Source organism: Saccopteryx leptura, chromosome 3, assembly GCF_036850995.1.
Source record: "Saccopteryx leptura isolate mSacLep1 chromosome 3, mSacLep1_pri_phased_curated, whole genome shotgun sequence".
NCBI classification, from domain to species: Eukaryota; Metazoa; Chordata; class Mammalia; order Chiroptera; family Emballonuridae; genus Saccopteryx; species Saccopteryx leptura.
This window is the reverse complement of record NC_089505.1, coordinates 319927785-319950928: the sequence shown is the minus strand read 5'-3', so window position 1 is coordinate 319950928 and position 23144 is coordinate 319927785. Positions and strand designations below refer to the sequence as shown.

Genomic DNA, 23144 nt, shown 5'->3' with positions numbered 1-23144 from the left:
AGCTTGCTACACAGTACTGAATATATTTTAACTATTTCTTTTTACAAAAGCCATTAGTGTGAATGTCTTTGATATACTTTTTAAAAAGTTGCTGTTTGTTTAATCAAGAATTATTTATCTCTCTTGTCTGACCGGCGGTGGTGCAGTAGATAGAGCATCAGATAGGGCATCCACCCGGGACACGGAGGACCCAAGTTTGAAACTCTGAGATTGCTGGCTTGAGTGCAGGCTTACCAGCTTGAGCTGTGAGGTAGCTAGTTTGACCATGGGATCATAGACATGACCTCATGGTTGCTGGCTTGATCCCAAAGTCACCAGCTTGAGCAAGGGGTCACTGGCTCGGCTGAAGACACTCATTCAAGGCACGTATGAGAAGCAATAAATGCGCAACTAAAGTGATGCAACAGCAAATTGATGCTTCTCATCTCTCTCCCTCCCTGTTTGCCCATTTGTTTTTCTCTTTCTCTCTGTCTTGCAAAAAAAAAAATTATTTAGCTCTCATGAGTGCTAAAATATATAAAAGAAATATAATTTCAACATTTATTCCTATGACCCTTTATAAAGGTAAAGGTGACTAACACTTTGAGTCCTGCTTGGTGCAAAATCATGCTAAGTGCCATACACTTAGCATGATTTTATATATATTTAAATATATAAAATCATATTTAGATCATATATATATATATAGATATATATCTATATATATATATATATCATCTTAGTCCTCACAATAAACTCCTCAGATAGCAAATAGTATCTTTAATGTAGTTGGAGGATTTGAGGTTCATGGGAGTCAAGAAAGAAGCACTTTTACTTCCATGTCTGTACAAGCAGACCTTGTTTTATTGTGCTTACAGATACATTTCATATAAATTGAAGGTTTGCCTATCAACCTATTTTTTCAATGGGTTCTGATCATAGTTACCATTTTTTTTTAGCAATAAAGTATTTTCTAATTAAGTTATGTACATTGTTTTTAAAAGGATGTAATGCTAGTACACACTTAGTCGGGTAGAATATAGTATAAACATAACTGTCATCTGTACTGAGAAACAAAAAAGTCTGTATCAACTTATTATAATTCATTTTATTTTGGTAGTCCAGAACTGAACCTGCAATATCTCCTGTATTTTGTCCTCATAAATAGCCCCAAGTTTTGTGGACATGCTGTACACAGATCTACTTTGGAAACATAAAATGACTTTGGATTTCATGTTTGTTGAGGCAAAATGGGGTTTTGTAATTGCTCATGGTAGCAGAGTAAATCAAAATTCTTTTGATCCAAAGTAGAATACTGTTGCTATAGAGGATATAGTATAAATGCATACCAAGTGTTTTATTTAACTTGTTAATTAACTAGGAAACTGGGCGATCTCAAAGGAGCATTTAAAGTATCACACAAAAATAGTAAAAAGAAGAATGCTGAAAGAAATATGGGTCTGTTCAAGAAAATAATTAATTGCATGCATGCCATTGAGCACAACTATTTTTATGGACAAGAATAATTTACATTATTATTTTTTTATTAAACTATTTTTTTCCAATTTACAGGATTGTAATATATTTAAGATAATGAAGCCCTGGCCGGTTGGCTCAGTGGTAGAGCGTCGGCCTGGCGTACAGAAGTCCTGGGTTCGATTCCCGGCCAGGGCACACAGGAGAGGCGCCCATCTGCTTCTCCACCCCTCCCCTCTCTCCTTCCTCTTGGTTTCTCTCTTCCCCTCCCGCAGCCACAGCTGAGGCTCCATTGGAGCAAAAGATGGCCCCGGGGGCTGAGGATGGCTCCTTGGCCTCTGCCCTGCGCGCTAGAGTGGCTCTGGTAGAGACAGAGCATCGCCCCCTGGTGGGCGTGCCGGGTGGATCCCGGTCGGGCGCATGCAGGGGTCTGTCTGACTGCCTCCCCATTTCCAGCTTCAGAAAAATACAAAAAAAAAAAAAAGATAATGAAAAGCAGATAATCCCTGGGACATGGCCTTAATAAGGCATTTTAGTAATTTTTTGGTCTATTTCAAGGTGTTTTATTATTTTTCAATGATTTAAGTGATAAATTATTATTATTATTATTTACAGAGACAGAGAGAGAGTCAGAGAGAGGGATAGACAGGGATAGAGAGAGATGAGAAGCATCAATCATCAGTTTTTTGTTGCGACACCTTAGTTCATTGATTGCTTTCTCATATGTGCCTTGACTGTGGGTCTTCAGCAGACGCAGTACCCCATGCTCCAGCCAGCGACCTTGGGTCCAAGCTGGTGAGTTTTTGCTCAAATCAGTTGAGCTCATGCTCAAGCTGGCGACCTCAGGGTCTCAAACCTGGGTCTTTCTGCATCCCAGTCCGACGCTCTATCCACTGCGCCACCGTCTGGTCAGACTTAAGTGATAAATTATTAAGAAAATGTTTCCAAGAAGTGAACAGTTTATGATTGGAGAAGTTTTTAATAACTAAACAACAAACCTTCTAAGAGGGATATCTTGGAATATTTGATGGCTTAAGGCAGATCTGCTCATCCTGTAGTTGTGGAACTGAGCAGTAAATAATACTGCTCATTTTTTTTGTTTGTTTTGTTTTGTATTTTTCCAAAGTAGAAGTAGGGAGGCAGTCAGACAGACTCTCGCAGGTACCTGACCGGATCCACCTAGCATGCCCACCAGGGGATGATGCTCTGCCCCTTTGAGGCGTTGCTCCACTGCAATGGGAGCCATTCTAGCACCTGAGGAGGAGGCCATGGAACCATCCTCAGCGCCAGGGTCAACTTTGCTCCAGTGGAGCCTTGGCTGCAGTTGGAGAAGAGACAGATTGAGAGGAAGGTGAGGGAGAAGGGTGGAGAAGCAGATGGGCACTTCTCCTATGTGCCCTGAGCAGGAATCGAACCCAGGACCTCCACATGCTGGGCTGATGCTCTACTACTGAGTTAACCGGCCAGGGTCCAGCATAGACTTTTTAAATGCAATATATTGTGATGGGTTTTAACTATTAGAATTCTTCATAAAGGGTATGTACATCAATAAACCCTTTTCTATGCATACATATTTTCAATACGTTATCAGATTTTACATTCTGATTTATATACTGAAAATACCATAACAATAACAGCAACAATAAAAACAAAAGTTGATGGAGTAAACTGCTTCCTTGCTTGTGAGTGGTTTTTATCTTTTGCAAGACTGATTTCCCCCCTAGCTTCATTGAGATATAAATGGTATATAACATTGTGTAAGTTTAAGGTATACAAGGTGGTCATTTGATACACATATCAAAAGAAATGTTTACTGTAATAAGATTAATTAACAGATTTTTAAAATTTTTTGACAGTGATAGAGAGAGGGACAGATAGGGACATACAGATAAGAAAGGAGAGAGATAAGAAGCATCAATTCTTCATTGTGGCACCTTAATTGTTCATTGATCGTTTTCTCATATATGCCTTGATGGGTATGTGAGGGCTACAGCAGAGTGAGTGACCCCTTGCTCAAGCCTGAAACTTTGGGCTCAAGCCAGCAACCTTGGGTTTCAAACCAGCAAGCTTTGGGCTCAAGCCAGCAACCTTGCACTTAAACTAGTGAGCCCGTGCTCAAGCTGATGAGCCTGCGCTCAAGCAGGTGACCTCCAGGTTTTGAGCCTGGGTTCTCTGCATCCCAGTCTGATACTCTATCCACTGCACCACCACTTGGTCAGGCAGTTAACAGCTCTTTTACCTCAAATAAGTACTGTTTTGTTGTTATGGTTAGAACATAGCATACACTGATAAAAACTCTCAAGTATACAATATAGTTTTATTAATTGATTTACATGTGTTGAACCATCCTTGTGCTCTTGGAATGAATCCCACTTGATCATGATGTATTATTTTTTTAATGTGTTGTATTCAATTTGCTAGTATTTTGTTTGGAATTTTTAGTTTTGTATTCATTAAAGATATTGGTCTGTAGTTTTCTTTTTTTGTAATGTCCTTGCCAGGTTTTGGTAAGAGGGTTATGTGGCCTCATAAAATGTGTTGGGGAGTATTGCTTCTTTTATTTTTTGGATGACTAGAAGAAGGATAGAAACCAACTCTTCTATGAATGTTTGGTAGAATTCACAAGTGTAGCCATCTGATCCTGAACTTTCATTTTCAAGGAGTTTTTGATTGTTTCTGTTTCCTCCCTTCTAATGGGTCTATTTAGGCTTTCTACTTTTTCATGACTCTATTTAGGAAGATTGTATAGCTCTAGAAATTTATCTATTTCTTCTAGATTGTTGAATTTGGTGCCATATAATTTTTCAGTATTCTACAATGATTCTTGGTATATCTATGGTATCCGTGGTAATTTTTTCTTTTTCATTTTGAATTTTATTTATATGAGTCCTTCCCCTTTTTTTTCTCATTGAGTCTAGCCAGGGGTTTATCAATTTTATTGATCTTTTCAAAGAGTCAGCTCATTGTTGTATTGTTTTTCTATAGTTTTTCTGTTTTCTATTTCATTTATTTCTGCTATAATTTTTTTACCATTTCCTTTCTTCTGCTGATTTTGGATTGCCTTTGTTCTTCTTTTTCTAGTTCCTTAAGATGTCATGTTAAATTGTTTACTTGAGATTTCTCTTGTTTCTTGATATAAGCCTGTAATGATAAACAAACTTCCCTCTTCTTAGTGCTTTTGCTGCATCACAGAAATTTAAATATGTTGTATTGTCATTTTCATTAGTCTTTTATATCCTTGATCTCTGCTTTTATTTTTTCTTTGACTCAGTCATATTTTAGAAATATGTTGTTTAATTTTCTCTTTTTAGTGGGTTTCTTTACTTCATTTTTGCAATTGAATCCTTGTTTTAAAGCTTTATGATCAGATAATATGCTTGGTATAATTTCAATCTTCCTGAATTATTTTTTTGTGTGTGACAGAGATAGAGTCAGAGAGAGGGACTAATAGGGACAGACAGAAAGGAAGGGAGAGAGATGAGAAGCATCAATTCTACATTGTGGCACCTTAGTTGTTCATCGATTACTTTCTCATATTTTCCTTGACCGGGGGCTACAGCAGACTGAGTGACCCCTTGCTCAAGCCAGCAACCTTGGATTTGAGCTAGAGAGCCTTGCTCAAACCAGATCAGTTTGTACCGAAGCTGGCAACCTCAGGGTATAAAACCTGGCTCCTCTATGTTCCAGTCCAACGCTCTATCCACTGCACCACTACCTGGTTAGGCTTCTTGAATTTGTTGATGTTAGTTTTGTGACCCAAAATATGGTCAGTTCTTGAGAATGTTCCATATACACTGGAGAAATATGTATACTCTGAAGTCCTGGGATGATACGTCCTGTAAATGTCCATTATGTCCATTTTGTCTAGTGTGTCATTTAAAGCCAATATTTCTTTATTGATGTTCTGTTTGCCTGATCAATCTAGAACTGTCAATTGTGTGTTGAGATCCCCAAGTATGAATATGTTTTTGTCTGTTTCTATTTTTAGATCAGTTAGTAGATGTTTTATATATTTTGGTGCTCCCTGTTTTGGTGGGTATATATTAAGAAGTATGTCTTCTTGATACAGTGTTACCTTTAGGTTATTAAAAGAAAAATTGTCTTATTTACATGAGTCCATTATCATATGAGTGCTTCTGCACTCCATCTTCCTTTGCTACTGATCTTTATCCTCTCCCCTTTTATGTTAGTGTTGTCAGATTATCCTTGTTTTTATTGCGATCTTTTTGGAGCTTTTCTTGTAGTTTTGTTTTTTTTCTTTGTATTTGTTTGAATAACCCCCCTTTAGTATTTTCTGCAGTGTGGGTTTTCAGGTGATAAACTCCCTCAATTACTTTATGTCTGTAAATGTTTTTATTTCTCCTTCAGATATGAAGGATAATTTGATGGCTATATACTGCTCCCAAAATTTAGGGGATAGTTCAAAACAAATACGAAGCATTAAAATATCCCCTAATTTTGTGAGCAGTGTAGTATTCTTGGTTGGTAATTTCTCTCTTTCAGAATTTTAAATGTTTGGGTCCTCTCTCTTCTGTTTTGTAAGGTTTCTTCTGAGAAATATAATAATAACCTAAGGCGTCTTCCTTTATATGTTATATTATTCTTTTCTCTAGATGCCTTGAGGATTTTTTTTTCATTGCTTTGTGACAATTTCAGTACGATGTGCCTTGAGGTAGGTCTGTTTGGATTGAGGTAACTTGGTGTTCTATTGCTTCTTTGATTCAAAGCTCTAACTCTTTCCATAGGCTTTGGAATTTCTTATTAATTATTTGTTTAAACACATTTTCCATTTCCTTTTCCTCTTTTCTTCTTTTGATATATGCATTATTCTTATATTGCTCTTTCTGATGGAGTTAGTTCCTGTAGAGCTCTCTCATTTTTTTTAGTTCATGAGTCTCTCTTTCCTTTTCTCTGTAGTATCTCTAGTTGCCTGTCTTCAGTGTCACTGATTCTCTCCTCTATCTGGCTTTTTCTATTAGCTGAACTTGTTATCTAATTTTTCATTTCATGTATTGAGTTTTTCATCTGTTTGGTTTTTTAAAAAAGTTTCAGTCTCCTTGGGGAAGTACTCTTTTTGTTCATTAATTTGTTTCTTGAGCTCATTAAATTATTTATCAGTGTTTTCTTGCAATTCATTGAGTTTTTCTAGAACTTCAATTTTGAAGTCTCTGTCACTTAACTACAAGGTTTCCATGTAATTGAGATATTTTTCTGGAGATTTTTTATTATCTATCTGAAATACATCTCTGTCTTGTGTATCCTTGATGTTTGATTTCTTCTTTCTTGATGGCATTTGAGAGTGCTATTTTTAAGAACTCTAATAAGAAACAGTTTTTTCCCAGTAGTTTTTGCTGTACTATAAGGTTTAGCTTGTGAAATTCTTGGGCAGAACTTTGGTGTTGTAGTGACGTAAGCAGGGCTGCAGTCCATTGGTGGGTGGGGCATGTGGTGAAGGCTTTACAGTTTCAGCTTTATGGCTTTATGTTTTTAGCATTGGTTGTTTCAGTTCTCTGGGTTGTTCTTCCCAACATCTCAAGATATCAGGGGATCAGACATGGAGTATTTCTACCTCTTGGGGAGAGTGTAGCTCCAGAGAGTCAGCTGTGTGGGGCCTGCCACCACCCCTCCTAGTTCCATATGGGGAAGGAGATGGGATCTAGGAGGCCGAGGGGTGCACTTTGTTCTTCCCTGACACTGTACAGAGTGTGGGCCACTGTAGAGTGCTAGCAGCAGTGAGTGTGCTTGAGCGCTGTGGGTGTAGTTTGCACAGGGCTGCATGGGCCTACCTTGGTGGACTAAGGACCCACCAATGGAGTGAACACTGTGTACTGCAAAAGCCAAGCACGTTTGGCCCAGCATGTTCTGATTGAGTGAGTGCTGCAGGCTGAGTGCAGGCCTTGAAGATCAATGTGGGCAGTCCTTGGAAACCTTGCTTCTGGTTGTGCCCACCTTAGTTCAGCTCCTTCCCTTCTGCTTCTCTCTCTCCACCTCTTCTGGCTCAGAATAAAACTCTCTCCCTCTGTCCAGCAAGGAGCTAAAGAAAAATTTAGTCTTCAGTCTTCTCTTCTGTCCAGATTTTACTGTGAAAACTTTTTTGTCTTCTGCCCTCTTTTCAATGAATCCCATCTTCAGTCCATTTATTGCACAGATCTTTTAGGTGTGGCTGCAAGCTCAGCTGGGGTTCCTTTACTGCATTATAGTTGTTCAATTTGTTGAAATTTTAAGAGGAGAGATCAGAAGTATTACTCACGCTGCCATTTCTCCAATGTCACTGCTGATATTTCTTTATTGGTTTTCTATTTAGATGATCTATCTAAAGATGTCAATAGTATGTTGAGATCTCCAAATATGATTGTATTTTTGTCTCTTTTGTTCTGTTAGTAGATGTCTTATATATTTTTGTGCTCCCTGATGCAGTGTGTATGTATAGATTTAAAAATGTTATTTTTTTATATATAGTGTACCCTTTATAATCATGAAATGTCCATCTTTGTCTCTTGTTAACTTTTTTGTCTTGAAGTCAGCATTGTGAGATATTAGTATGGCTACACTTGCTTTTCTTTGTGTATTATTTGCTTGGAGAATCATTTCCAACCTTTTATAGTTTAGCCCTCTAGTGTTTGTTTAGTGATATTTCTTTCTGGTCTTAATTTCCATTTTCTTTATGATTACACTAGGGAACAAAATTTTTGTTGCATGCAAAAAAACACTTGTTCTTACCTAATTCAAGTGTGCTGATCTCAAATATGACATTAGTTTTTCTCTGTAAGCTACAGTTTTTCTGCAATGCAAGATTTTAGGTTTTCATCTAATTGTAAAATTTTCAACATTTAGTTTAACATAATAAAGTAGAATGTCTTCTTGGGCATCATCTTTGTGAAATTATAATAATTTATATAAAGCAGTAAATACACTAATACACTAAAAGTTATTGCATCAGAATTTGTCTACAATTTCAAAATAGAACATATTAAAACACTTATTTTAATCATAAAATTTGCGCAAAACTTATTTTAAATTCTATTTAAGCATAAATTTGCATTTGTAGCTCTTGCATTTGTGTACTTGTTGAGGACAATCTCGTTTGATGCTCCAGCAGTAGTCTGCTCATCACTAACAGCTCCAAGATTTTTAGGAAACCAATCAAGGTAACTGTTCAGGAAGTGAATCTTAATGCTCATGTTACATCCAATGACACGGAAAGCCAACAGCAGCCTTTGAACCAGACGTTCATAGTTTTCTGCTTTTTTGTTGCCAAGGAAGTTCTTTGTAATTGCCACAAAAGACTGCCATGCTGCTTTCTCCTCCTTATTCATCTTCCTGGCAAATTCTTTGTCACGTATGAGGGTTCGAATTTGAGGTCTATAGAATACACCTGTTTTTATCTTCTCAAAAGACAAGGCAGGAAAAGCAGAAATAATATGTTGAAAGCATTCACTTTCTCTATTCAAAGCCTGAACAAACTGCTTCATTAAGCCAAGTTTGATGTGAAGTGGGGGAAAAATGATCCTGTCTCAACTAACTACAGGTTCATTCACAATATTTTGCATCCCTACTTCCAGAGCTTCACGTTTCCGCCACTCCTTCTGTGTCCAGTGTTTCTCCCGAGCTCGGCTGTTCCACAAACACAAAAAACAAGGATACTTCATGAAACCTCTCTGTTGTTCGAGCAGGAAATTTACCATTTTTAGATCCACACAAATGATCCAGTTATGCCCTTCATACTTCAGAAAGTTGAGGATAACTTTTATGTCATTCTTACTAAGTCATTCAATTCAGGTTGGTTAAACTGCTGAGGGGTTAATGACTGCTTGGCATCAGAAGAAGACCCTTTAGATTCTACAACCATTTCCTCATGCATCTTATCAAAATACACTTGATCACAATGTTCACTTTCTTCATCCTTAGAAGAAATAAAACCATTGAAAACTGGAACCAGGAGTGTCTCAGAGTATGGGATAGGTTGTATTGCTGAAGGAATATTATGATATGTGATCATATGCTGGGTTTTTTTTTTTTGCCTATGCCCTTTGTATGGATCAGACAGAAATAACAGTCACTGCTGTGGTCCTTAGGTTCACGCCAAACCATGGCAATACTGAAAGGCATTCCTTTGTGTTTTCTTTTTGTCCAGTCACAAAGAATTTCCTCACAATTATGACACACAATATGAGGAACCCAATTCTTGTCTTGATCGCCAAGGGGAACTTGAAAATAGGCAATATATGCACGTGTCACAAATGATGAAATATTGTGCCTTTGATGTTGAAGTGTGTAACAGCCATATATATAACTGAAGGTGTCAGGACTATTCTTACATTTCCGCCTACTTGAAGAAGCCATGATTCAATCTTAAAACAAAATAAGAGGATGTTCTTATCAGATAATAATTTTTTACATTTTAAAACAACTACAATTATGTAAAAGTGATGTTTATAAAACATTAATTGCCTTGTGGTTATGTTCAATCCAAGAGTCTTTGCCCTTTAACTCCAATTTAAAAACCAATGCATGCCATTAACTGTAACAAAAAGAAATTAAAATAGCATAAAAATTAGAGCATGCACCAAAAAATGGATTTCAGATTTGGAATCAGTATGCAGAAATATATAGAAAAAGTTTTAAAACCTTATGGAACAGAAAATGAAAAAAAAAATTGTTCCCCAGTGTTATATATGTTTGCTGTTTATATGTTTTTTTTACTGTTTAGTGCTTTTAAACCTTATTACTTATTGGGTATGTGTACACCTATGATGGCATGAGTCCTTTTTATATATTGGGCACAGTGTAGTCAGATGTATGTTTTACACATATTTTTCTCCCAGTCTTTTACCTTTTTATTTTCTTAATGGTGAGATTTTCACTGAACAAAATATTTTAATTTTGGTAAATTTCAATTTATATTCTTTTTATGATGATTTCTTTCATATACTATTAAAGAAACTTATGCCTAGCTCAATGACAAAGTTACCTCCTATGCTTTATTTTAAAAATTTTATGTTTTTAATTCTTATATTGATTTGTTTGACCCATTTAATGTTATTTTGTGCATATGGTAGAATAGAATGTAATGGCCAACATTTAATTTATTTCAAATGGATATCCAGTATTCCATCACTCACTGTTGAACAGACTCTTCTATTCCCAATGAAATATTTTGAATTAAAAATGTTAGTCTTTTGTTGAAAATCAGTTAACTATATATTTGTGGAAGAATTTCTGCACACTCTATTTTTCTTCATTGATCTTTGTGTTTATGTGTTTGCCAAAACCCACGGTCTTGATTATTGTAGCTTCCTGATATTATAAAAATTTCCAACTTTGTTCTCTTTCACAATTACTTAATGAATCTGTGCTCTTTTATTTACCTCTTTTTCAAACTCTGTTCAACCAGCGGTTGGACACTAAAGCCTGGAGCGGTTAACTTGGAATTTTCTCATACTGCTGAGTCCATAACCAGTAATGTGGCCTTGAGATTTCTACTCTTGAGTGAAAATAGATCCTATAGAACAATGTAGTAGTCAAGTCATTTTAGTGCTGAGAGGCAGTGTGCAGAAGAGTGCCACAGAGGACCATACACAACGACTTTGACCATTTGTAAAGCAGTTCATCATTGTTTTGACTCTCAGATTGGCATTTTGCTATGTTAGAAGGCAGAAAGCAAAAAGGAAGGCTTTTCTGGCATAATTAGAGAAACAGTTCTCTTTCCTTAGTTCTATATCTCCTACTACTCAGAAATTATTTTATGGTTACTTCTGATTTCACAGAATTAGTCTTCTTTAAACAGTAAGAATTTGAAATGAAACACTCTTTGCTTGTTGCTTTCTTTGGAGTAATATTTCTAATGACTTAATCCCAAGTATTTGTGATTTATATTTGGTTCACACCTACCAATTTGAATTTCCTTATTAATACTTCTATTATCCATTGGTTACATGACTATGCCCTGGAGGCTGGTCTCCTTTCTTTCATGTCTTTTATTTTTTTCTATTGTATGTATAGACTATAAATTATAGTTTTGCAGCTTTGTAGACAGGAATAGACACTGCTTCTATAACTTTATACTTCATGAGATTAATTTTCACTTTTGTAAATATTTTATTCTTTAAAATTTACAAAGGATAACAGTGTCTATGTAATTTATATATAATTCTTAAGAGGATTATTAGCCTAATTCATTCTTTCTCAACTATTTTTTATTATTGTTTTCTAATGAGATAAATTAAATGTTAAGGAATAATATTTTCTTGAATGGGGTTGAGTTTCAAAGAGCTATGGACCATTCTAGTACTTAAGCTTTTTGCCCTTCAAGAACCAGTTTTATTCCTTTGGGAGTGATACTGCCTCTCATGAGAAAGCATGGTCTAGTTGATAGAAAAAGAGGTAACCCTATAACAATTACATTGATAATAATAACTTCTCTTTATTGAGTGTATGTACCAGACACTGTACTATGTGCTTAATTAGTGTTATCTGATATAGCATTCATAAAAATATGTGTATATAATTTCCATTTTCTGAATGAAGAAACTGAGACCAAGAGGTTGTTACCTTATCTAAAACCAGATTTCAAGGTGTATATCAGAAGATAGTTCTATGTAGAACTCAAAGATCTCTTTCTACTACTCTCCACTCTTCACAATAATATTATTCAAATTAATAAAAAAGTCATGACAGTCTGTGACCAGATATACACATATATTGTGTCACTTCAAGTCCCAATATATTGGCTTTCAGAAATGGTTCAGTTCTTCTTGGTTGGTATTACCTATAGGTCATTAAAGGTTTAGTTGGTCTGTGAGTTGCTTATTGTTTATTATGAAGAAAAATTGGCATGTGATTATAAGGAACTCTGGAAATGAAAAAGGACAATTCTAGAGACTATTTTTATAACCACAAGGTAAAAATATTATTATGTTTTGAAAGAATTCAGATGCATTTTTTCTGTATCTTGATACTTCTAAAGAGCTCTTCATTCACAATATGCAACTCATCATTTAATATTATACTGATTTATAAATTTATATATATGCCTATTTAAAAAGGTAAAAGTAATATGGCATGTGGTTAAAATCATATAGGATAGGCAAATATAAAATGAGAAGATAACCTTTTCTTAGCTCTAACTTTTAAACTCAAAGATAGCTTCAATTTATTTCCATAAATTTAAAATGTATATATGTTTGCACATATACATATATCCCTGGATATACTTTAAATTTGCAAAATTGAGATTACAGTATCCAAATGTATCATATTTTATATTAGTGATTCTTTTAAAATTGTTCCATTGTGTAGTATTTCAATTTGTCTGTTTCATAATTTCTTTGACTCTTTAAAAATACCAATGTTTATGTCCAAATATTTACTATTCCAAGGAGTATCTTGAGGAATGTCCTTAGTACATATAGTTTGGCATCTTTGTGAGTATATTTGTACAGTAAATTATAGCAATGAGACTTCAAAGGGTATGTACACTGTAACTATTCATAGATATTGCCAAACTGCCCTTCAAAAAGGGTACAGGAAACTACACTGATGTCAAACAGTGTGTGAGAAAACCACTTCACAGTAATGTATATTCTAAAACTAGATTTAGTTTGATAAATGAAAAATAATGTCTTGTTTTGATTTGCCTTTCTTCAGTTATAAGGGAGTTTGTCCATATATTGTTTCTTTGCAACTTGTGGGCTTCTGAAAAATGAATTGCTTAGTCATAGTCTTTTCCATTTTTTATTGTGAAATTCATGTTTAGTTTTATTGGTTGTATGAGCTGTTTAAAAGTGAAACAAATCAGCCCATTTTTCATTTGTATGGCATTTTTTCAACCTTACCATTTTATTCAATAGTTATGGCTTTTACACATTTTCTTTTATTTGATGTTTAAAACAATAGTGTTGAGGTATAATTTATACAAATAAAATGCGCACATTTTTAGTTTATAGTGTGATGAGTTTTGGCAATTTAGTTCACCTGAGTAATTACTACTTTGATCAAGATATAGAATAATTCTATCATCCCAAATAGTGTCCTCATGCTCTTTGCAGATAATCCCACCTCCTGTGGCCCTAGCAAAGAACTCATTTGCTTTCTGTACTTCAAATACATTTTCCTTTTCTAGAATTTATGTGGAATAATATAGTACATACTGTTCTATTATTAGGATTTTCATCAGCATAAATCTTGACATTCATCCTGTGTGTGTGTGTGTGTGTGTGTGTGTAGTTTATGTCTTTTACTTGCTGAGTTGTATTCATTTATATAGCACTATTTGCATGTATAATCACTTTTTGTGTTAGTTTTCTAGGGCTTCTGTAACAAATGATCAGAGACAGCATTGCTTGAAAACAGTTCTGGAAGTTAGAAGTCTGAAATCAAGTTAGAAGCAGTGTCATACTCTCTCTGAAGGCTCTAGGGGAAGACCTTCCCTTGCCTCTTCCTTGGCATTCTTTGGCTTGCAGCTGGACTTTTTCCATCTCTGCCTGGTATTTCCCCTCTGTCTCAGTCCCTCTCTCTCTCTTTTATTCTTATAAAGGCACCAATTATAATTGACAAAGTTAACTCTACTTAAGTGGGATTTCTTTACTTTTATTTTTTAAAATTTTATTTAAAGAATTAAACTTAGGGTGACTTTGATCAATAAAAGTACATAGGTTTCAGGTAAACATTTCTATAGTGTTTAAATGGTTGACTATGTTGTATACCCATCACCCAGAGTCAAAACATTTTCTGTTACTGCATATTTGTCCCTCTTTACTCCCCTCCCGCATCCCCTTTCTCTGGAAACCACTTCACTTTATCTATGTCCATGAGTCTCAGTTTTACATCCCACCTATGTGTGAAATCATACAGTTCTTAGCTTTTTCTGATTTACTTATTTCACTCAGTATAATGTTCTCAAGGTGTCATCTTAATTAATTACATCTACAATGACTCTGTTTCCAATACAGTCACATTCACAGCTACCAGAAATAAGGACTTGAACACTGTCAATTGGGGCCATAGTTTAACCCACAACAGTTCTCCTTCTGGTCCTGGAAAATTCATGTCTTCCCATGTAGGAAATGCATTTACCACATTCAACAATCCCCAAAGTCTTAACCATTTCAGCGTCAACTTTAAGTACAAAATATTGTCTAAGTATCCTCATCTCAAAAAGTTTAAAAATATCATCTTTGATGTCATCTAAATCAGGTTTGAGTGAGACTCTGAGTATACTCTATTCTGTGCCAAAACTACTTGTCATCTACAGACTTGTAATAGAAAACAAGTTATTTGCTTTCAGAATACAATGGTGAGGAAGGCATAGAATAGACGTTCCCCATTCCAAAAGTGAGAAATTAGAAGGGACAAAGGGGTCAGATGTTCCAGTAGGCCTGAAACCCAGCAGGGCCTGAGAATATTACTCGATGTGTTACTGCTTTGTTCTCAGGGCCCTGCTAGGTCAGCAGCATCATTCTCTTGTCTTCCTCCACCTCCTAGGGAGGTGGCCTTGCTCTCTCAGGGTGGTGGCCTTGCTCTCGCAGTCCACCAGGGCCGTGCCTCCACCAATTTTGACCCTCAGAGTCATTCTTACCTCATTTCATCCTACCTTTTTTCTTTTTTATCTACTGGAATAAATTCTCAAAAACACTGTTAGTCTTCCGTGGATATCGCAGGGGTCCATATCTCTAGATACAAGAGTTCTCTCCAGAGACTTCCTGGATAACTCTTTCTCTACTCCTGGCTTCTGCTGAGATGGTTGATTGGATCCAGAATCACAAGCCTAATATCTTTAGCAAATAGTTTTCTTTCCATGACTTTCACTCTATTTCCAGAAAATCTCTGGATAGGCTGATAATTTTCTAAATCATTAAATGCTCATTCTTTTTTGCTTAACAATCCCTTCTCACTTTATCATTTCCTCTTGAGTTTTACCAAAAACAGCAAGGAGAAATTAGGGCACACCTTCCACACTTTGACTGGAAGTGTCCTCAGCTAAATAGCCAAGTTCATAACTATAAGTTTGATTTCCACCACTGAATAATAGAGCACAATTCAGCCACGTTCTCTGCCACTGCATAATAAAAATTGCCTTTATTCCAGTTTCCAGTAACATGTTTTTCATTTCCATCATTTCCAATAATGAGTTTCTATTATGAATAGGTATTTAATTTTACCAAATACTTTTTCTGGCATCTGTCAAGGTGATCAGATACATGTTCTCCTATTATGTTAATATGATGAATTACCTACATTGATTCCAGTGGTTTTCATTTTGCATTCCTGGGATAAACCGTAAGGTGGTAGTTGACTTGATTCCCTAATATTTTGTTGAGGATATTTTTATTGACATTTTTGAGGGTTATTGTTCTGTGTGGTTTTTTTTTGTTTGTTTGTTTGTTTTTTGTATTTTTCTGAAGCTGGAAACGGGGAGAGACAGACTCCCGCATGCGCCTGACCGGGATCCACCTGGCACGCCCACCAGGGGCGACGTTCTGCCCACCAGGGGGCGATGCTCTGCCCCTCCGGGGCATCGCTCTGCCATGACCAGAGCCACTCTAGCACCTGGGGCAGAGGCCAAGGAGCCATCCCCAGCGCCCGGGCCATCTTTGCTCCAATGGAGCCTTTGGCTGCGGGAGGGGAAGAGAGAGACAGAGAGGAAGGAGGGGGGGGGTGGAGAAGCAAATGGGCGCTTCTCCTATGTGCACTGGCCAGGAATCGAACCCGGGTCCCCCGCACACCAGGCCGACGCTCTACCGCTGAGCCAACCGGCCAGGGCCTGTTCTGTAGTTTTTATATTTTCTTTTTATCCGGAATGAATATTAAGAAGGTTTTTATCTACTCATCTTCTTTCTCCCATTATGTCGCTGAGGAACCTGGGTTAGATACTCTATGAATTACTGACATCTTCTGCCTCACTTTTCTCTTGGCTTCTACTTTTCAAAGATGTGGCACAAGGTTTTACCTTATTCTTTTAAATTTGACTGACTTTTTGTTTTTGTTTTTTTTGGCCAGTTCTTTTATTTAATTATTTTTTTCTTACTTATTTTAATGTTAGTTTTTCTGTTATCTGGCCTCACTTTAACAAAATTTTACATTAAGAATGTTGTGATTTTTTTTAATACCTTTTTAGTATGTTGGCCTTACTTCCTCATTAGATTATAAGTTAAAGGAAGACAAAGACATCATTTTATGAGTTTCATCTACTCCTCCCCATGTCACTGGACTCCTAATGACTCAAATGACTTACTGGATATCAAATGATTGAAGTGTGAATTATAAACTAAAATATGAGTATTTTTTTATCTTTAGATATTATTCTAGTTTTTACAATATGCACTTCCAAGGGTAAGGTTTTAATGATTTAGAAAGGTGTAAAATCCTATGGTAAACAAATATCATATTATATTTTAATTTTTCTTTCTATTCCTGTACTTTTTTATCTTTTCCCATCTTACGTGTTGAAACATGCAATTTCTTTTCCTATTGATTTAGTCCTTGTACATCTAGCAAGTATTGATTCTTTCCTGTTACCTTTCTAAGAAAGCCAGAATCTAAAGAGCTTTATTTCATTTTATTCAAAGAAACACTAACATATTAGTAATTCTACAAAAGATAGCTGGAATTTTCCCAGTTTGTAATTGCAATTTAACTGTTTCTGCTATTGTTAAAGATAGCTTTTCAGCCTGACCTGTGATGGCGCAGTGGATAAAGCATCAACCTGGAACACTGAGGTCGCTGGTTTGAAACCCTGGGCTTGCCTGGTCAAGGCACATATGGGAGTTGATGCTTCCTGCTCCTCCCCCTTCTCTCTCTCGCTCTCTATTCCTCTTCCCCCCCCTCTGAAAAATTAATAAAGTTCTTAAAAAAAGTTATATTAAAAAAAAGATAGCTTTTCATCCTCCTTCAATTTGTTAAAGGGATGTTTTTATTTATTAACTGATTGTTTACCAAGATGATTTGTTATGTAATGTAGTTTTTTACTATGTGCTGTGAAAATAAAGTAAAATTTTCTGTTTTAAATATATTTGGTCTGACCTCTAGTGGTGCAGTCGATAAAGTTTCAACCTGGAATGTTGAAGTCGCCGGTTTGAACCCCTGAGCTTGCCTGGTGAAGGCACATATGAGAGTTGATGTTTCCTGCTTCTCCCCCCCTTCTCTCTCTCCCTCTCCCTCTCTCTCTCTCTCTCTCTCTCTCTCTCTCCATCCCTTTTCTAAAATGAATAAATAAAATCTTAAAATAAATGTATATTTGAAAATCATAGGGCTTGTCTGGTTGGTTCAGTGGTAGACCATCAACCTGGCATGTGGAAGTCCCGGGTTCAAGTCCTGGGTTCAATTCCTGGTCAGGGCACACAAGAGAAGTGCCCATCTACTTCTCCCCTACCCTCCTCCCACAGCAATGGCTCATTTGAGTAAGTTGGCCCCTGGTGCTGAGGATGGCACTATGGCCTTGCCTCAGATGCTAAAATGGGTCAGTTGCTGGGCAATGGAGCAGCAGCCTGGATGGGCTTAGTATCACCCAGTGGAGGCTTGCCAGTGGATCCTGGTCAGTTTGCACGCGGGAGTCTGTGTCTCTGCCTCCCAGCCTCTCACTTAAAAAAAGAAATCATACAATAATTTAACATGTATTTATTGTACCATATAAGTAAAATTTAATTCTAGAATTTGTTTACTATTTGAGTGACCAAGATGGCAAATACACTTTGGTTCAAACAGAGGAGAGAGGAAATTACAGTCTAAAGAATAGAATGTTATGTAAGTCTGTAGTTCTGAATTTTATTGCCTCATATTCTTACTTGAATAATTTGTGTATGTTCCATAATTTCTCATTGATACTATTTTTTTATGGATCAAATACTGATGTTTAAATAAACCTGATAAAATTAACTTGAAATCCTTGGAAGTAATATCATACCACTATCAATGTGCTATAATGTTTAGTTAATCTCAATTATATTTACCATGAATCACATTATTTTTAGCACTGTTTTTATTTGTATCTGGATGATACAAAATTTACCTTTTTTTGAACTCAGTTACTTCATCCATTAAGGATACTAAAAACAATAAATTAATAAATTTTAGCAGATGACTTCTCAAAACTCTTCTAAGATATATGATTCCAATTTTTATGCTTATATAAATTATTAGATATTTTATTTTAATATGAAAAATAAATATCTAAAGTCACAGGATCTCGAGAAGTATAATTCTGAATGCACAATTATGTCAGAGTTAAGAATAATGGTGATATTTTGTCAGTATTCTAGGGACTTAAGAAAAGTTCTATTAGTGACTTTCTTGAAGTCCAGGATGACCAATTAACAATGACAGGATAATGCTATCTTTCAAACCTTATGATTAAAGATGTTCCAGGACATATTCTCACAGTTATATTGTAGAACATAGTGATTTTATGCAGTATTTTAAAAAGGGGCTAAATCTATGTTACAGACTTTTCCAGAGAATATGGAGAAAAGTAAATTATGTCTGTACTGAACTTTTCTAGCTTTATGACAACCTGCTGTTCTGAATCTTCTATTTTTCTAAGTTGCTGCAATGCTGTGTGTTATTTGTACTTCTATAGGTGGTAACTGGAAAGTTTCCATCATCACCAGTGACTTGCCAAATGCAGGGACCAGCTCACAGATTTATATTATACTATATGGACAACGTAGAAGTTCAGCCCCCATATATCTTTATGGAACAGATAGAGCTCGATTTGAGAATGGCCATGAAGATATATTTACTGTAAGTAGAAAATCAAGTAAAACCTGATAATATAAGTGATGCAGTTAATACTTTGTGGAATGAATCCAATCTATTGAATTTGGCACTTTCTGTTATAATGACATGTGTCTTGTAGGCAATCAATTTAATATAATTCATGACAGTCCTGGCTGGATAGCTTGGTTGGTTAGAGCATTATCCTGAAGTGCAGAGGTTGCCAGTTCAATCCCTGGTCAGGGCACATACAGGAACAGATTGATGTTCCTTTCTCTAAAAAAAGAATAATAAAGTTTATTTCAGTTTTGCTTCTTTATACTCAAGCAGATTAAACACAAAACTGCAATACAATAAGAGACTGTAACTAGAGAAAAATGCTAGATAGCCAACATGTATTTTTTTTATACTTGCGACTGTCAAGAACAAGGACTTATGCCTTTCTGGCTGAGGTTCTAACAAATAAGGCTCAAAGTCAACATCAAAAAGGGAAAATTAAAATTGTAAAATAAAGGAGGGCAAAGAAGTTGTCATCAAGTTGTTAGGTTGTAGCTAAGCACATTTAGATCAAGAGCTAGGGAGAAACAGGTAGCCACAGAAACGGGTAGCAAAGAAACTGGTAGCAAAAAAGTATCAGGGAAGACCAAATCAGGTTATTAATGAAAGTCAGAAAGATGAGCATAAAAGGCAAGACTTTCAATGAGTCAATTACCTGTGTTTTATATATACTTAATAATTTCTACTGAATAAATGACTGGGATTCATAGAGGGATTTTTTTGGAACTTGGCAAAGACAGAATGAAATCACAATCAGAAAATGGTATCCTTCTGTTTCTTAAATTCTTATAGGATGCCTACTCCCTGGTGTTCGGCTTACTACAACCTGTGTGCTCAGCCCACATGTGTCACAGGAAAGGCCGAACCATTTGGAACCAAACTAATAGTTATTTAATTCATTAAAGCAAGAGAGTGAGAAAGAGAGACAGACAGGAAGGGAGAGAGACAAGAAACATCACCTCCTAGTTGCGGCAATTTAGTTGTTCTTTGATTGCTTCTCATAAGTGCCTTGACCAGGGAGAGGTTCCAGCTGAGCCAGTGACTCCTTGCTCAAGCCAGCGACCTTGGGCTGAAGCCAGTGACCTTTGGGCTCAAGCCAGCGAACATAGGGTCATATCTCTGATCTCATGCTCAAGCTGGCTACTTGGCACTCAAGCTCACAACCTCGGCATTTTGAACCTCAGTATCCCAGGTCAACGCTCTGTCCACTGTGCCACCACCTGGTCAGGCACCAAACTAGTAGTTGAATTTGAACTATCTTTTCCATACTTTCTATATGAGTCAATATATATAGAAATTCTATGTTGATGGTTACTTACATGCAAAAGTAAGAAATGAAGACTGTCATTATTTTGCATATGTAAGAAACAGTTTTAGAAGTGACTATACCTAAAGACTCTTTGAGCTGTTTTTGTTATTTTGCTATTTTATTGTTTCAAATTTACTTTTAAATTAAATTATTAATTCTGTAGTAAGAAAGGAGCACCTTTAACCTCTCGCTCTTATTTTCTTCTCCATGAGAAATCATTTTCATAGTTTGATGCCTCTTTTTTTTCTGAGCCCTGCTATCTACATTATAGTTCTTTCTGTTGTCTTTCTTACTCTTGTTTGAGCCCTGGAATCACTACATTTCCATCTAGTTTGAAAAGATGATGACTGCATTAAGTTTAGTAATTTGATGCTGATTTTGTTTGTAGTTTTCATTTGTTCTGATGACTAGTTTTCTTGTAAGGATTCTCAGATAAACTTCTGTTTCCCCTCTCCTTTCTTTTTTTCCTTACAGTTTCTTTGTATAGCTCTTTTCCTTATTATTGTGTTGAAATCCACAAGACAAAATTTACTATTTTATCTATATTAAAGTGTACAATTCAATGGCATGTAGTACATTCACAGTACTGTTTAGCCATCACCAATATCTATATATTTCCAGAGCATGTTACTCACCCCAAAAGAAACTCAATTATACAGTCACTTCCCACTCTCTTTCCCCCAATCCCTATCAATCTCTACTTTGCTTTCTGTCTTTAAGGATTTGCCAATTCTGGATATTCCTTAAAAATAATATTATATTATATGTAACCTTTTGTGTCTGGCTTCTTTCATTCAGCATAATGTTTTTAAGGTTCATCCATGTTATAGCATAAATCATTAGTTCATTCCTTTTTAAGGTTGAATAGTATTTCGTTGTTTGGAAATACCACATTTTTTTTTATCCATTCATCTGTTAATGGACATTTGGGTTATTTATATCCTTCAGCTCTTGTGAATTGTGCTGCTATAAATTTTCATGTATAAGTATTTGTTTTTGAACATGTTTTCATTTCTTTTGATTTTATACCTAGGAGTAGAGTTTCTTTGTATGTAATACATTTGAGTCTTTGAGGAACTCACTGTTTTTCACAGTGGTTGTGCCATTTTACATTTCTACCAGGAGTGTTTGAGAGTTCCAGTTTTTTCACATCCTCACCATTTGTTATTGTCAATTTAGAAAAAATTTTTGATTTACATTTCCCTAATGATTAATGGTACTGAGTATCTTTTTATGTGCTTGGTGGCCATTTGTATATCTTCTTTGGAGAACTATTTAAATCCATGGCCTGTGAGGATTTTTATTTTTTTAATTGGAATGTTTTTCTTTTTGTTGTTGAGTTGTAAGAGTTTCTTATATATTCTGAATACTAGATCCTTATCAGATATATGATTTGCAAATATTTTAATGATGTTGTGGATTGCATCTTTACTCTTTTGATAATATCCTTTGATGCACAAGAATTTTAAATTTTGATGAAGTCCAATTTAGCTATTTTTTTTTGTTTGCTAATAATGTTTTTAGTGTCATATCTAAGAAATTGTTACCACATAAAGTTCATGAGAATTTACGTTTTCTTTAATATTAGTTCTTTTATCCATTTAGAATTAAATTTTGATGTTGTGGATGGTAAAGGTCTAGCTCTCTTGTTTTTGGATGTGTATATCTACTTCTCCTTTTAGTGTTTGTTGAGGAGACTGTTCTTTTTCCATTAAATAGTCTCATACCCTTGTCAAAAAATCAACTGACTGTAGGTATATAGGGTTTATTTCTGGACACTCAATGTTGTTTCATTGATATATATATATGTCTATCTTTATACCTATATCACACAGTTTTCATTTTTTAAGCTTTGTAGTAAGTTTTAAAATGAGAAACTGTGAGTCCTCCAACCTTGTTTTTATTTTTTAATATTGCTTTGGCTATTTGTGGCCCCTTGGAAATCCCTATGAATTTTAGGATCAGCTTTTCCATTTCTGTAAAATAGGCCAATGGGGTTTTGATAGAATTACACTTACTCTGTATATTACATTGGGTAGTATTATAATCTTCTTATCAGTATTGTCTACCAATCCATGACCCTGATGTCTTTAGATTTATTTAGGTGCTTTTTAATTTCTTTCAGCAATGTTTTGGTTTTTCTTATATAAGTGTTAAAACTCCTTGGCTAAGTTTATTCTTAAGAATTTTGTTCTTTTTGATGCTATTATAAATAGAATTGTCTTAATTTCTTTTTTATATTGCTTATTATTAATGTATAAAAATAAAACAAATTTTTATGTGCTGATCTAGTGTCCTGTAACTTTACTGAGACCATTTGTAGCACAAATAGTTTTTTGTTTTTTGTTTTTGGAGAATCTTTAGGATTCTCCTAATATCAGAACATATTATTTATAAATAGAAATAGTTTTAATTCTTTCTTTCCAAGTTATATGTTTTTAAGTTTCTCTTCTTGGCTAATTGCTCTACCTAGAGCTTTGAGTACAATGTTGAGTAGAAGACATACATAAATACTTATTTCCTTGTCTTGTTCCTGATTTAGGAGGAAAGTTTTAGTCTTCTGCCTTTGAATATGATATTACCTGTGGGTATTTCATAAATATTCTTTATGTGT

At 35.4% G+C, this 23144-nt stretch overlaps 1 protein-coding gene across 1 annotated transcript in view; it reads left to right on the top strand.

Moving 5' to 3' along the window:
• Nucleotides 1-23144, top strand: part of RP1 (RP1 axonemal microtubule associated) — a 375598-nt gene that overhangs the window by 18001 nt on the left and 334453 nt on the right. Inside the window, exon 4 of the mRNA XM_066379053.1 lies at nucleotides 19028-19191. Within this exon, the coding sequence (XP_066235150.1) occupies nucleotides 19028-19191 (164 nt within the window). The remainder of the gene's footprint in view (nucleotides 1-19027; nucleotides 19192-23144) is intronic.